The following is a 16,531-nucleotide window of genomic DNA, read 5'->3' on the forward strand; positions in this document are numbered from 1 at the left end:
TACCTCATCTGTGACATTTACAGTCAAAGAGAAACTCCACTGAAAAAAATCAACAAATCTCATAACACCAACAACTTAACAGGTGCTTTCCTCCTAGCTGATACTTGAAAATGTATTTCTATCTGCTGCTTCCGTATTTACATGACAGTTCTTTTTATCCTAGCAAAAAATTTCTATCCCTCTGGGCTACAGTTTCCCACCCGCAAACACAGACCAAATATAAGATAATGAAGTTTTCAAATTATAACACCTGCAAGAAACAAACAGCAGGTACCATAATATTATAGCGCAGCTAAATTTCTATTAAAAATAACACTGTGTTAACAGAAGTCTTTTTTTATTTCCAAGTATTCAAACTGTTATAACACATATGCCAATTAACCATTTTTTATTTTAACATTAAGGTAATTACAGTTGAAGGGCTTTTATTTCCAGTGGCCACTCTGCATTGGACACCACCAGAGCAAAACATGAAACATTCCACATGGCTAACAATAAGACATTTGAGTTACCAGAATTACAATCATCAACCTTTTTTTTCTGCTAACAGATCACATACATACATAACCAGGGCCATTTCCTTTACAAGAAATACCAAAATTAGTACTGCATTTGTTTATTTTCAATATGAACATCTCTACATATGAGCAACATGGTACATGACAGTTTGATTATCACACATACAGTACTTTGGCAGCTCTTTGATGTGTTTTTCCCCCTAAGCTCCGTAGTAGGCTTAATTTATAAAACATATTGCTAACATGCCCTGCAAAAATACCAAGAATCAAATGTATCTTTCATCACCTAAATGGGAGATGGAGCAGTGCTTTTATCTTGCACTAGACAGCCTTGTCATACATGCACAATTTTCTTCCATGGGTACTTCTACATATACCCTAGCTAACGCTGTCTGCAAAAAATAATCTTTATTAAAAAAAGATTTGAATTTTCTTCTCAAAGTAGAGAACCTACAGATGATTACATTACAAATCACTACTATTTATTTCAAAATAATACTGAATGTGTCACACTTTTATCAAGGTTACTTGCATATTACCATCTTACAAGCACATCAGTAACCTGATCAAGTCATCCCATTTTGAGTTCATTTGTGAAACTGACTTGTCTCTTTTGATACCTACTGATAACTCACAGTTCGTGGTTAACAAATACTAATTTATTTTAATACCTCCACCATCAATTTCCACATGAAAACTAATTGCCATATTAAAACTTTTCACTTACTCTCCCTAAATGAATTATTTTAATTTCCCACCTTCCTTAACACAACTGACCTATTAGCACAGTAATCTAAGTGAGGACAATCTTCCCTCTAATATAACCATAACTTTTAAGTAGCCACTTCAAAGTTCTGAGGTAAAATGCATGAAATCTGGTTGCAAAATTTCAGACTTAAAGGAACAAAATCATATTATATATATATTGCAATAAAAAACACCTAGAACCTGTCTACTGTGATCTGAAGCAATTTATTTCACTATCTGTGAAATTTTAACAGCTATTTCATATTTTTTCTATTTGGTCCAAATAGCCCTATATGTTTTAAGTCACTCAAAAAAGAATGCTGCTCCCAAAACCACATTTGCTACTACAAACATCTCTTCACCCTTTTGTTCACCCTCAAGCAGTTCTTAAAAACTTAAGAGATTTCTTGAGCTATACAAAAGCAGATCTTAATTTTATTTGCAATATGTCAACATTGGGTAAGTTAAAAAGGTGAAGATATGTGACATGTTTAAACTAAGTAACATGCACTTAATTTGATGAAGTCTCTCTTCCTCAGCCTTTAATGGTTATTTGCATTGAATGATGAACTCCACAGCACATAAATAGTGTATGGCACTTAAAATGTCTGCAATATAAACAACTATATCAAAGTGTTCTGCAATTAAACAAACAGTAAATCTTGTTTATCTATAAAAAATTTAGATACGTTATCATTAAATGGGAAAATTACAAACTAATTAAGTTGGACGTTCACTAGTCTTGAAATGTCCTTTTTCGTGATGTTGTTTTCTCTTCTTGCTTGCTCAATTATGTCAGTAAATGAACTTCTCTCATTGTGCTTCCTTTTCTTCACTGTAGTTATTTTGTGCCAGCAAACTTTGATCTTGCATCATTAACATCTACTCTGGTGTGCTCCTCATATCTTCAAGCTCTCCATCACATTCTCCCTTCCATCACTAGTGACTGTCACCACAAAGCCCTTCCTCTAGGGCAGCATCTTGTATAACAGAGCTTCCACGGGGCAGAGGCTTTTCTGTCCAGGAGGTAGCGGGGCTGAGCAGCCAAGCTCGCTGGGTCACGGTGTGCCGTGCACAGGGTAAGCTCCCTGCGCTGCTAAGCGCCTTCTGCACAGAGATAAGCCAGCAGTGCACACGTGAGCTTCAGGAAGCAACCCGAGTTCAGTGGTCTGGGCAGGCAGTGTGGATGGGGCAGAAACATGACAGAGACATTTTGGCTGCAGCAGTTTTAACCCTGTTTGATTGTTTTAGCTGTGTTACAGTCCAATTTAAGCAGTAATTTCAAATTAACACAGACTCTACAGACAGGTAAATCGCTCCTTTTCTATAGAACAACTGGTTAATTACGTGTTCCAGAATTAATTTAATGAAAACTTTGAAGAGTGTACTAACTAACAAGCACATTTGGAGCCTTTAAACACTGTCTTACTCTGAGGTATACGTCTACTACTGTAGAAGTTTATGCTTCACATCTAAAGTAAAAGAAAAAAGGCTACTTGCATTTTCTAGGTCAAGCAAACTTTAGAAAAATGGGAAGAGAGCATGTGTTTTGTGTTCAAGTGTTATTGTTTAGCATAATCCTTCATGCAAGTGATGCAAAAAGTTATATATTCAAGACTGTTTACATCTGAATAAATAGGGTAAATTAGCAAATACAGTATTGAAAATTATCTACAAAAATGTGTTTTTCCAAGTATTCACTGTTTGTATCAAGTCTTAAAGCAGACAACTGCAGAGCAATACCAAAGAAAATGGAATAAAAGAAAAAGTGAAACAGACATTTTAAGAAATCCCCTCAGAAAACAAATTCAGTTACTGTAAACTAAACTGAACTTAAAATAATGACTAAAGCTATTAGGTGGCCTTATCAGCAAACACCTTCAATCAAAAGGCCATAAACAAGTATGCTTTACATATTACTTGGTTTGTTTATTTTACACCATGGGGTGAAAGCAACACAATTCCTTTTAGTAAAGTATACACAAATAGCCTCACTCAGAATACACTTTTAATGCACATAAAAAAAGTATTCATCTTACAAATTGTTTTGCAATCCAAATATACAATAGCTTGGAAAACAATATTTTAGAAAACTAAAGCCAATGTAAAAAGACTGCTTAATACAACTAAATGATATAAGTTTTTGTATGGCTCTGTCTTTAGAGTTTTCTTACTGCATCATCAATATCAGAAATCTGTTCCTTCAGCTGGTTCCACTGTTCTGGATTTAAAGAAATACCTGAAAAGCATTAAAAACAAACACTTAAGACAAAAAGAGAATTGTGGTGCAGGATCTTGTGCAATTATTATAAAGGCTGCCTTCATACACTAAGCCCATATTATAATACTAATACTTCAATAATCATCTTAGTTACAAAGTGAAACTATCCATTTCCAATGCTTCAACTTCAGGTTATCTCTAGACAAGTTTACAAAGAAAACGTATGTGCAACAAATAATTGTACAAGTACTAGGCTTAACACAAGGAGTGAAATACAACTCTGGCCTTGACAGAAGGCAGTACAAAAGCCCTAGGTGATAAGTAAGAAATCACTTGCACTCCTGTTAGTTCGTAAAAGCTGTACCTATGCAGACAGACCTGCTGTGCACTTTTCAAGTACTGTAATTCTGATGGGGCTTTTTCCCCTTCTGTTTTGTAAAGCACTGTAAATTACAGGTGCTGTAAGTAAACTTTTGGAGAGACTCTGTACTCCTCCCCAGCACTCACAACCAACACCAAAGCTACCTTTTACTTCAAGTTCCCTATAGTTTCTAGTGATATTCAACCAGTAATCATTCAGTACCCCACAACCCATCACTTCAGTTCTAAATTTGATCATATCTTCCCCTCAAGCTTGAGTACATGCATAAGTTTTGGTTGTGCTTTGGTCTACTCATTCTTACCCTAAAATTTCTACACCACTCTGTGGAAAGTGCAGGCTCCCAGGGCTCCCAGTCCTCTCATACTTTCTCCTGTAAAGCTCTTCCACTAATTACTCCCATTCTCCCCCTCCAAGTGATAGTTTTCCTTCATTGCTTTCTCTCTGAACATGGAGCAGGACCTGAAAACAGCTGAAACTTCGAATTCCATTTTTGGAGCCCATAGCTTTTCTTTTCTTTACCATCACTGTCTTATCAGAGCACCACCACAATTTTAAGCAGCAAGTAGTGTACGTGGAGTTTCTCTTAAGCGTCTTCCACCAGCCTTTGGAGGGCAGGTTTCATCTGAAAACCAGTCAGATGTGCTAATCATCATTAGGGGATTAAATGTCATGAAGATTGATGAACCATGACCAATGACTAGATGAACCAAATAAAATTCAGACCTGCTGCTTCAGACACTGACAGAAATTTAAACTTCGGGTTTATTTTTATTACAGAATGTATTGCTTATTCTGGTTTCAGAATAGCTAGATGAGCAGCTTATGAGTGCATCAAGGAAATATTAAGACTCACATACTGTATCAGATTATTTTTATCATAACAAAATTCAGCCTCTTTTGCTGCACTGATGAACACTTATCTACGTATGTTATTTTTGTCACTTGGCCCACCCATCCAATCTTGTTTGTACCTTGCCATTCAAAATGCATATACTACTGAATTCTAACACAGAACATGAAGTCCTTAGAAGTTAGAGTAATCTTTAACTAGCAACCAGTCCAAAACCAGCAATTTTCCTGCAGAACATCAGTATACCTGTTCATGCAAACCTATTCTCAGTGATTATTTAAGAAAAGTTGAAAGTACTTCTCAAACTTTCCAAATTACTGTTTGCTGAAATTCTCCTGAACACACCAAAAGAATGTAACAAACCGTACAGTAATTGTAAATTGTACATTAAACTTCTTCAAACTTAGCAGCCTGCCAGTACATGAGGCTGGGGAAGGACTTTTTGCAACAGCATGTAGTGACAGGACAGGGAGGCATGGCTTCAAACTGCAAGTGGGTAGATTTAGATTAGGTATTAGGAAGAAATTCTTTACTGTGAGTGTGATGAGGCATTGGCAAAGGTTGCCCAGAGAAGCTGTGGATGTCTCATCCCTGGAAGTGCACGAGGCCAGGCTGGATGAGGCTCTGAGCAACCTGGGATAGTGGAAGGTGTCCCTGCCCACGGCAGGGAGTGGGGTTGAATGAGGTGATCTTCATGGCACCTTCCAACCCAACAATCCTGTGGTTCTGTGAATCCGCAGGGCAGAATGTTTCATACTTACCCTTCCCTAACGCTACAGGAAAATGGATAAAAAGTAGATTTTTCAAGGAGAAGAAACAGAACATCAAGCACAGCACCACTACTGCAATTGTCCTGCAATTCCCATCTTGAGATGTGGAAGTTGTGAAAATGGTTCAATGAAGCCCTACCATGAAAAGCAACTGTGCAAGTGGCAACTATAAGTACAATGGCTTGTGCTGTGCTGCAGATTACAAACTTGGGATACTTGAGATATTTTCCCCTCTACTAAAATATTTTTCAACATTTTTTTTTCATAATTAGTCACATTTTTCATAATTAGCTCTCATAATTAAATGTTTAGGTTGTTTTAATCTACAATTTAGTAGAAACTGAAGGAGGTGGCTGGTTGAACAAAATTAAAACCTTATAAAAAGATTAAATATTTTCAGTTAATTCTGAAATAAGAAATCCAACCATATGAGGAAATTCGGTTTGTCATGTTAATCAACTGAGGCGGGGGAAAATATGGCTATGGTATAAACATGTTTATAACTCCTCTACCCTATTTACTTGTATTTGACACCTTGCTTTCATGGAGAATCCCTTTAGGAAAACAGACTCAGGTCAGCAAACCCACTTAAGATTTTGTTCATAAGCTACAGAGAAAACTAAGCCCTTGTAAAAATACACATCATAAGTAAGTAAAAATACTACTAAAAAAGTATCATGTAGCGACAAAGGAGAAAAATATGATATAGGAAGTTCTACTGGGAAGTGCAGACCATGTTTTAATACAAAGTAACATGAAGCAGAACAATACCTTTTCTGCCAGGCTTCATTTCACCTTCTTGATCCATCCAGTATTCTCTAATATCAATTAAGACTTTCCCTTTAAAGTCCCGAACACTGACATACCTCATTTTGCCAATCTGTCAAAACACATATAAGGGTCTATTAGGTATTTTACATATTACAGCATTCACTTTCCCCAGCAGCATTAGACTCTGACATGTGACACTGCACACTGCAGTTTATTTTAGACACCACAGAAAAAAACTAGATTAAAAGCTTAATTCAGAGTAGTCAGTAGGCTAATAAGTAACGACTTAAAACTAGTTGAGCAAGCAATGCTCCATGTAGAAGTACCTCTCCTAGAAGAGAAATACCTGTATTCTTTACATGCATGCTTCTAGCAAGTCCTGAATCTACTGTTTTCTGAAAAATTCCTTTCTACAACAGTTCTAAACAAAGAAGGAAACAGGGAGCACTACTCCCAAATCTAAATTTTAGTCCATTCCCCAAGAGCAAAAAGCAAATTAGATGTTGAACATGACACCTTCCTTTTTTTTAACACAGTAAAAAGATAGAAATGCCCACTCCCAAGTCCTCATGGGTACCTCACTGTACCACCACCAGGTCTTCAAAAGAAAAAAAAGTCACATCATACAAGTTTACCAGCACATAGCCCAGTATGAAATTTTGAAATTTAGTATTTTTCAAACCAGTGTCATAACTGAATTATATGGGCACCTTTTTTGGGGGGGGCTGGAGTGGGGAGAAGTTAGGGAAGAATCATACCATCTAGTACATAATGCACTATGTATTTGGGCTTATTCAATATCTTTCCCAATATGATAAACTATGTATGCACATAAATTACATGAACAAGGTGAATTTGAGAACCAGGAACTAGGTAATTAATATATAATCAAATAAAACTTCTAAGAAATCCTTTGAATTCTGCATATACCTTCTGGACACCTTCTATATAACAAAAGAACAGATTCTAAAGGAAACTATTTTCAAATAAAATATTCCTTCCTGGTAAAACACTACCTTTCAATTTCAACTTCCTTTATCACTGCATGTTGCATTTGATACAATTTAAGGACGGGCCCTACACTTCTGGCCCAAAAACACTAGCATGAAGTTTGACCATGAAGACTGAAGAAGTCTCCAATTAACTACAATAATTCACAGATGTTTAAGTTATATGCTCTTATTTCACAAGATATATATAAACATAAATACCTTATCTTTGCATAAAGCAATTTTTCTTCTGCAGATGCTGTATGACATCTAAAATCGATCTTAGAACAATGAGGACAATTTAGATAAGTCTATAGCACTTATCCTACTTCAAATCAATCTTTAAAATTAAAAAGACATTAGTTCATAATACAGTATTTTTATTTGGTAAAACTACAATTCAAATTTAAAACACAGAAATGAAAGTATAATGTTATGGCAGCTTAGCTCTTTCAGACCAAACCGGGTACCATGTCCAAGTCCATCTGCACTCCTGGCAAAGAATATCCTAAACAGCCTACAAGGACAACATTTATTGGTTTTACCCTTGAACACTCCAGTAACTTTTAAGGTCAACTCTAGGAACAGCTTCAACCAGTACCACTCTACAGCAGCTTTTTTTACATGGCTATTGAAGAATATTAGTGCCTTGCCAAATAATTCCAGATCTCTTTTAAGAAATAAAATCTAATTCAATATAGCAGATTACAGCTGCAAATATAGTAAAAGGGTTTAGAATGTGAATTTCAACGATAAGAAAGACTCTATGTCTTAATTCAACCACATTAAGGTGAGATGCAATAATGCAAAGTTCACATTCATTCGATCGTTTAGTCTACCTTAGATAAAAGCATTTCTCTACGTAAATGCTGAAATTAGGTTAGATTTCACATCATATCTAGATTTCAGATTAATGTTCCAAATAAATTTCAGATATTTAGTTGAACTCTATGCAAAAGCTGCCACTCCTAGAATTTTTAAATAGGCTTCTAAACTACAGTTCAATCTACACTGAAAAACACAAACAAAATCTAGACTTAACTAGTTAAGTAAATTGCTGGTTAGCTACCTATAACTCTGGTACAGGTTCATTTCTGAACAATTCTTTTTTCATGCACCTGCTGATAATGTTAAAAGTCATTTCAGAGATTGAAGGTATTTTTGTATCTCTGTAACCAGAGCAACATTCCAGGGGTTGCTGTACTGGGAAGAATTAGTTTTCTTCACATTGACTGATGCGGGGTTGTGTTTGCTTTGTGCTGAACACAGTGATGATAACACAGAGATGTTTTAGTTACTGCTGAGCAGAGCTTACACAGAGCCAGAGCCTTTTTTGCTTCTCAGCACTGCCACACTGGCAGGAAAGCTGGGGGTGCTTGGCAGACTGGGAGGGGACACAGCCAGGAGAGGGGACCCCAACTGACCAAAGGCCACTGTCCAGACCACGTGACATCATGTTCAGGATATAAAGGGGAGGGAAGAAGAGGGAAAGGAGCATTGTTTGGCATGATGACATTTGTCTTCCCAAGTGACACTTAGACGTGATGGGCACTGCTCTCCTGGACATGGCTGAACTCCTGCCTGCCCATGGGAAGTGAGGAATTAAGTCCTTGTTGTTCTGCTTGCACTTGTGGCTTCTGCTTTCCCTATGAAACTTTCTTTATCTCAACCCTCGACTTTTCCAGCTTTTACCCTTCCAGTTCTCTCCCAATGCCATTAGTGGGGGTGAGCAAGTGGCTGCCTGGGGTTAAACCAAGACAGTCATCATGATTTATAGCAGAGTACTTAGTGCAGTTCAACCTTCAAAGAGAAGTTCATATACTTTTTATTGAATAGTACAGATCCTTAGATTATGCTATTCTATTGACTTACATTAATCGGTAAACATTAAAACTATTATTTCCAGGTTTCTATTTCTTAGAATAAAAAGCACTAAACTGTATCTCTGTTCCTCTGCGTATCCAGAGATATGCAACTGACTTCCTTTGTGAGTTTCAACAAGCATCTTCTTTATCCTTTTTCCTATTTCCAGTTTTTCTGGATTAAACTGTACACCCTCAGTGCAAGCATAACCAAAAAACCCTCTCTCTTCCCTAGCCAATAACCACATGTAAGGATCACAAGACTCCTGTAAACACTAACATCTGCAACAAAGCAAATTGTGAAATGCATCGGTGACCACCTAAGTTTCATAATTAGCATGCGAAACCAATCAGTTTCAGAGTATCATAAACTTCTATGTTTACCTTCTTTCAGGAACCTGTGATAAGAACACTGGAAAAATCAAAGTACTTACTTCTCACAAGTCAACGCCCAAATATAGTGAAAACTCAAAAACCAACAAAAAAAGGGTTGGGGAGGTGGACAGGACAACACAGAGACAACTTCTGAAGTAACAATTTCAGTTAAATGCATGATCATGCAACGTGGTTCTCTGATCTAGGTAGTTATTAATAAATACTGACAAACCTTATCCAGATCTGGCATAGGATAGAATAGGATAGGATGATAGGATTAGTCAAACTAACCAAAGCACATGGAGCAGAGCTTGAAGCCACAGACAGGAATCCAGTACATCAAGGCTAAACCCTTCCATGTTCACACAAATAATGCCTGTCCTTAGGACCTCAAGTAATACATCACACATGGGAGTAACACAAATTTCTGCAACCTAACAGCACACAAATCCTTCATCAAGTTGCACAGTATACTAGGTTCCCTATAAAACCTAATAAGGCCAAGACATGCAAATACAGAGAATATACCCTCTTATATTGAGAAAATTGTCTTTACTTACATTAACACTATTCTTCATAAGTAGTTGCAAAAAAAACCATTACACCAACAAACTCAAGCAACAATATAAATACATATTTATGAAAATGTTGAATCTACTGAATACAGCAGTCACAATGAGCTCTATATTAAGGGAATCTCTATGCTTCAATAACACAATCTGAGGGTGTAGAACAAGAAGACTCTTGGTTTCACATCATTTGCAGCCACTCCCACACACAATATGGACACCATAGAACTTGTGACAATCCTATGAATGCTTTACAGCCTGATTTCCATTACCTGACGCCACTCTTGTAAAGCTATACTGCAAAGTCACTTCCACATCAGAGATCATTTTACTGCCATGAGAGAGAAGCTCTCCAGAAAGGTTTCTAGTATCACTAAGAAGCCTAGAACAAACAAAACTATATCTAAAAAATTAACAAACATGCCCTCCCGTGTAGGAGGGAAGAAGGGGGAGTATCCTCAGACCTACTGCAGTTTTATTTCTATACTTTAACATTTGCATGTTAGTTACTGCACAGAGGTTGATGTAGACTACAAAACTGACAATGCTTCACTATAACACAGTGAGAAATCTAAAAAATATTTTATTGTTGATTATTTCAAAGGCAGGCACTGGGTAACACTAATATTTTAGGTCAATGTGATATTCAAAGATCTGTATTCTACTCAACACCAGAAGAACCCTGTTCTTATCAGAGTAATATGAGCCCTCTACTGCCTGTTTTTAGTAACTTTTTATTATCTTGGGCTGAAGAGGTTTTAAGAAACCAGAGCATGCATACTTTTGCTTTATTTGAAAGGGTCTAGGTATGTTTTTGCGTCAGGGGAACACTAAAAATTTTAAAGTTTTTTCCAAGGCTGGAATTTCTGAACTTACTACAAACATAGCATTAAGTTTATACATAGTTCTTTAGAGTTCTACCTGTAGTTCACATCTAAAGTTGTAGAATTCACTGTTTCATTTTTCCTACAGGGCTCAAAGCATGCCCAAGCAGAACTAAAAATATTATACACTTCCTTCAATACAGAAGTCCAGACACAGCCTTCACGTCAAGTTCTCCCTCCTAAATATAACTGGAAAAGTAAGAATTCAGACATTAAAAATAACTGCCCTGTATGACAGTATCAGTTAATCAGGTCTTCTCTCTAGAACATACTTTTCTTCCCCTGTATTGCTTCACACGACTACAGCCCAGAACCATTTCATTTACATTACTCTACGCTTGGGTCATCTCATTAGGCACCTTTCCCATATCCTGTCACAAACTCAAGAATCAAAGCCTCAAGAATTTAAGTTCCTTTCCAGCCAGCTAGTCAGAGACCTTTAATAGATCTTGATCCATACCCCCAAAATAGCTAATTCTGAGCTGTGTATCAGCTCTTTCAGCACACACTGCTACTGCCTTGGCTAACCCCAGCAACTGCAATACCCTGAATTCAAAAATGCATCTTTCCACTGAAAAACAGACATTGATCCCATCTTAAAAACAAGGCAATACTACAAGTTCCTATCCTTATGGATGTTCAGTGATAAGACTCTGCACCATAATAGAAAGGAACAAACAAAACTTAATCCAAGATGCTGTCACAACACAGGAGGCCAAGCTGCCCTTGACCTAGTTAAACAGGAACGAAGAGCCCACACTTTGGTTTCCAAGAACATTTTTTTCAGGAGACCTAATTAAAAAAACACTTCCATGTAGAGACAAACCTGATCTAACATTTAAAGTATACTGATGGTAAGTGCTGTATTTACTGACAAAATGACTACCCAGAGATACCAGCAGCAAGGTCATGAGAATCAGATCAACTGATACAACTCAGATTCTTTTACTCTGCTGAAACTTGACCAAGCTTTTCTGAGCATCTCATCTGAATGCCAGCATCGTAATCCCCTTCAGCCAAGGATTCAGGAGGCCAAGCACTACACAGTCAAGAAATTCACACCATCTCATAAAATTCATACAGCATATAATATAACGTTAACTTAACCAGGCTCTATGAGTCATCAATTTTACCTGAAACATATTCTCATCTCTGTTACTGCTTTGCTTAGAAGAAGCTGCACCTTTTGAACTTTCACCAGTCTTTTGTTTCTTTACAGGTTTTTCTGCAGTCACTTGCTTTTTCCGCTTTGCCTTGGAGCAAAACAAAAAAGGAAAAGCATGAGCCACAATCACTCTGTACACAACAGTTAAGTTCACATTGTATGTCATGGCCTACTACCAAGCAATGCACTTTATCACCTTCTTGCTGTGTGTGATGGCAGGAACCCAATGCCGTCCATTTAGAATCTAAAAACTTCAAAATGCGCCTGATTCTGTTATCGGTGAAGTAATACTTTGGCTTTAAAGAGAATTTAATCAGAGCAAAATATATTTCAAAAATCCTTCTTTCTGCATAGTAACATTGTCAGTTCAGTACCTTAAATAAATTTAAGTCTGATGGAAATGGCACCCTCTTCTCCACTAAGTGGAACAAAAAGTACAGAACAGTTTGCAACACCTCCAAAAAAGAAAAAAAAAAGCTAGATAACAAATAATTTGGAAAGATTATTTATTAATATAATTAATGCAATTAATATAATTAAGAAAGGATCTGGAAACCACCTCTATCAGACCATAGTTTTTTTAATAAGCATCTAATCACTGCCCACAGCATGATACATTATGTGACGTTTTAAAGCATTCAGACAATATCACCTGTAAATCAGATAACCCAGAGAAGCCGTAAAGTTCCTACTCATGTAAAAAGAGACCAGACCTCTTCATGTACTGTATTACACTAAAAGACTTGGTGCCTATGTTACCACCTACCACTTCTTTAAAAAGATAAACTATTTTTTTCTGATTTTTTTCAAAGTGATTGGTACATGTAAACTTCTAACTTAAATAACTACTTAAATTAAACGGGAACATTTGATTTATATATTTAAAACAGTCATCTTAAAATTTATCAAGTCAAAGACACTCAGATTGGCTCAGCTTTTAAGTGAGAAACTAGCAGATGGTGTAACAGCAAATAAAATGAAGCAGAGAAAAAAACCCATGCAAACAAGATAAGCAAGTGACACAAGGAGCACAGGGCAAGTGGATGGAGAAGTACTCTAGATATTATAATGGCAGCATTGAGGCATGTTCTCATGTCCAAATTCTTGTCACCAGGGCAGTTGATACAGAAGCATTCAGAAGCTTGCCACAAAGCAAGAACCACAAGAAATTTGCAATTATCATATGGAATGGCATGAAGAAAACGAAGTGCAACTAAAGAAAAAAAACTTTTCTTCAGGGCAACAATTATGCAATCCACCCATACTTGGAAGGTGGGTTGTTTGGTTTTTGTTGTTGTAGTTGTTGAGATGGGTGGGTGGAAGAGAAAGTTTCTTAAAGTGTGATAAATCATATGGAATGACATGCATTTTATGACATAATGCTCACCTAATTCTTGAAACCCAGCCTGAAAGAAAAGAGTTAATACAGTAATGAACTGCATATATTGTTCACCTTTTTGTCAACTTCACTATCTGAATCACTGGCAGATGAGCTTGAAGATACAAGTTCCTTTGATTTAGGCATTCTGGGAAAAGAAAAATAACATGAGAACACTATATAAGGAATGACATTCCATTTTGGCTGGAAAGCAATCTTCAAACCTGTTTGTACTGGCTCATCTTCTTCAAGACCTCCTAAAGATTTTCCTGCCTTTTCATTTAAGCCTTAATACATACTGCAGATGCAGTATCAAGCACTCTTCCCTCTTATCTCTTCCTCTTTTTCTACAACTGCATTAAAACACATTTAGAGCACAGTGTTTTGACTTCTGAACTGTCTATAGCACAATGATTTTTCACAATTTTCATATATCCCTAGACAAAATCCACAATGTAAAATACAATGTATAATACTGCCCTCCAGCTGAATCCTTTCTATGACATCCACAAACACGAATCATTAACACTAGCAATATCAATACTCTGACATGGGCATTTCACCCAGCTGGACTTGCAGGTAACACGCTGCACAACTGTAATACACATGACACTCAAGCTCCCACCTATAATCTAGCGGTCTTTAACACACCTCAGTTACAGAGAGCCACAGTACTGCAATCAATATTTTCACTGCTACTTCAACACATCAGTCACTGGAGACAATTAATTCGCCAGACAAGCAGACATTCAGCATTCCTTGAATGCGTGCTGCCAGGTGTCTTTGCATATCACCCTGGTATGCAAACATGTGGTTAGATATAGTGGTTACACATCTTCCCTGCTGCTAGAAACTCTTTGTAACAAATATACAGATCATTTGTTCTTTTAGAATAAAATTAAGTATTCCTGAAACTGTACAATACAAACCTCAGCAAGGAGAGACCAAGATAATATTACAGAGTTATCTCAGGAAAGAAAGGAGTAACAGCGTTCTTAAAACGGGCAGTGAAAGAAAAACCCACATATGCAAATAAAAAAAAATAATTAAAAAAAACAAAACCACAACAAAACAACCAAACCAGAGTCCAAATAATGCTAGTGGATCAACGTGGTTTTAAAGTAGGGCAAGACCTGTGGTATAGCTTGTAGCACAAGGACGGAAGCTGCAGCACGGCACAGGATACAGGGTGTGAGGAAGCACACACAAGCCACGCTCTAGGATGGAGGTAGAGGATCGCTGGAATGGGGCAATGTGAAAATAAGCAAACAGATGAGACTGAGTCGGCAAGCTAAACGATGTTTCGGAGGATGACCCAGGGGTCCGCATGGGAAGGATAAAGGGACAATATGGAGGAAGGCGTGGGCGGAAAAGGAGGAAAAAGGGATGTGGGATGGTGGGTGCCCCCCGGGAGAGGCTGAGCGTGAGGAGACACCGCAGCGCCGGCGAGGGGACGGGATAAGCCGGGCCAAAAGAGAGCGGGGAAAGGTAAGGAAAGGAAGACGAGCCTGGAACTCCAGGTAGGCGGATCCCAGCCGCCATTTTCCTCCCCTATTCCTCTTTTCCACGGCTCGTCTCGCCCCTCAAAGAGAGTTGAGGCCCGAACAAGGATGGGAGCGAGCGGGTGGGTGGGCGAGAACGCCCGAGTCTTCCCGGGGCAGGACGGCAGCAAAGAGACTGCGGGTTACCCGTGGCGGAGCGGAAGAAAAGGACAACATGGAAACCAGTGGGCCAGGGGTCGCCGGCGGGCTGGGGCTGCTCCCGGCGCGGGGGGGAACGCGGCCGGGCGCCATCTTCTCCCTCTATCAGACTCTGTGCCCCCCAACATGGCAGCTCCCCCTCGGCAGCGGCGGCTCGCTCTTCCCGCTCCACAGCGGGGTATCCCTCCCGCTGGCCACCGCGGGCACTCGAGGAACAAGGGGAAGCCTCGCCTCGGCACAACCCGGCCGCGGCTGCCCCAAATCGAGCCGGGAGGTGCCGCGGCGGTGGGGCCGTGGGAGGGGGCACACAGGAGAAGATGGCGGCGTGGCAGGGGCGCAGGAGGGGACCCAGCACTCACGTCCTGCTCCGCGCGTGGCTCCTCCGCAGCGCGACACAGACGGAACTGACGCGGCTCGGAACGCCCGCCCCGGGCCGCTCACGTGGGGCGGCGGAGGGAGGCTTTAAAGGGGACGCGGCCCTTTGTCCCCGTCGTCGCTCGTTCCCGCCTCCCCTCAGGGGCGGGATCATAGTGCTGGAAAGGAGATTTTACAGGATCACCGGAAATCCCGAGTTGGCGGAGAGCTGCCTACAAGTTGTTCGCAGAATACATCGATTACAAGTCGATTACAAGGACGCCCCAAGAGTCACACTCTGTGCCTGAGAGCGTTGACCGAACGCTTACTTCTTGGTGCTGTGACCACCTCCGTGGGGAGCCTGTTTTGGTGCTCAATCACCTTCTGAGTGAAAAACTTTTTCCGGGTACCCAACCTAACCCTCCCCTGACTCGCCATCGAGAGTGAAGAGATCGGTACCTGTCCCTCCGCTTCCCCTCGTGAGGGAGCTGTAGATTGCGACAGACATTAGGAAGAATTTCTTCGCATAAATGATTAGACATTGGAATGGGCTGCCCAGGGGTTGGTGGAGTCACTGTCTCTGAAGATGTTAAGGAAAGACTGGACATGGCACTTGGTGCCATGGTCTGGTTGGCGTGGTGGTGTGGAGCCATAAGTTGGACTCGGTGGTCACAAAGATTTTTTCGAAATTGATTCTGTGGTTCTCTGAAGTATCCCCTCAGTCTTCTCCAGGCTGAAAAAACTCCTACAATAATTCACAAATAGCAGATTTTTTCACGCTCTGTAGCGGTTCCTCGATGCCGCTCGGGGCCGCCCGGGGCAGCGGCGTGAGGCGGCTGCGGCTGCGGTGGCTTTGCATAGCGGAACCACGGCCTCGCCGCACCTGGGGCGCCGCTCGAGAGCCCCTCCGGATGGTTCCCCTCCTGTTGTTTTCCCTCCTGATGATTCCCCTTCGGCCCCCGGTGCCGTGGGTTTCCTTCTCTTACCGCGGGGCTC

At 39.5% G+C, this 16,531-nt stretch overlaps 1 protein-coding gene across 1 annotated transcript; it reads right to left on the reverse strand.

The window, feature by feature from the left end:
- Positions 1–320: 320 nt before the first annotated feature.
- On the reverse strand, positions 321–15,632 carry SUB1 (SUB1 regulator of transcription). The gene is made up of 5 exons (XM_014875501.2): positions 15,541–15,632; positions 13,557–13,629; positions 12,072–12,191; positions 6,260–6,368; positions 321–3,504 (listed from the first exon to the last, which is right to left on the reverse strand). Exons 2-5 carry the CDS (start codon positions 13,626–13,628, stop codon positions 3,425–3,427), a joined length of 381 nt encoding a protein of 126 aa, XP_014730987.1. The 5' UTR covers position 13,629; positions 15,541–15,632; the 3' UTR covers positions 321–3,424.
- Between the last annotated feature and the right edge of the window lie 899 nt (positions 15,633–16,531).

Source organism: Sturnus vulgaris, chromosome Z, assembly GCF_052056855.1.
Source record: "Sturnus vulgaris isolate bStuVul1 chromosome Z, bStuVul1.hap1, whole genome shotgun sequence".
Taxonomy (NCBI): domain Eukaryota; kingdom Metazoa; phylum Chordata; class Aves; order Passeriformes; family Sturnidae; genus Sturnus; species Sturnus vulgaris.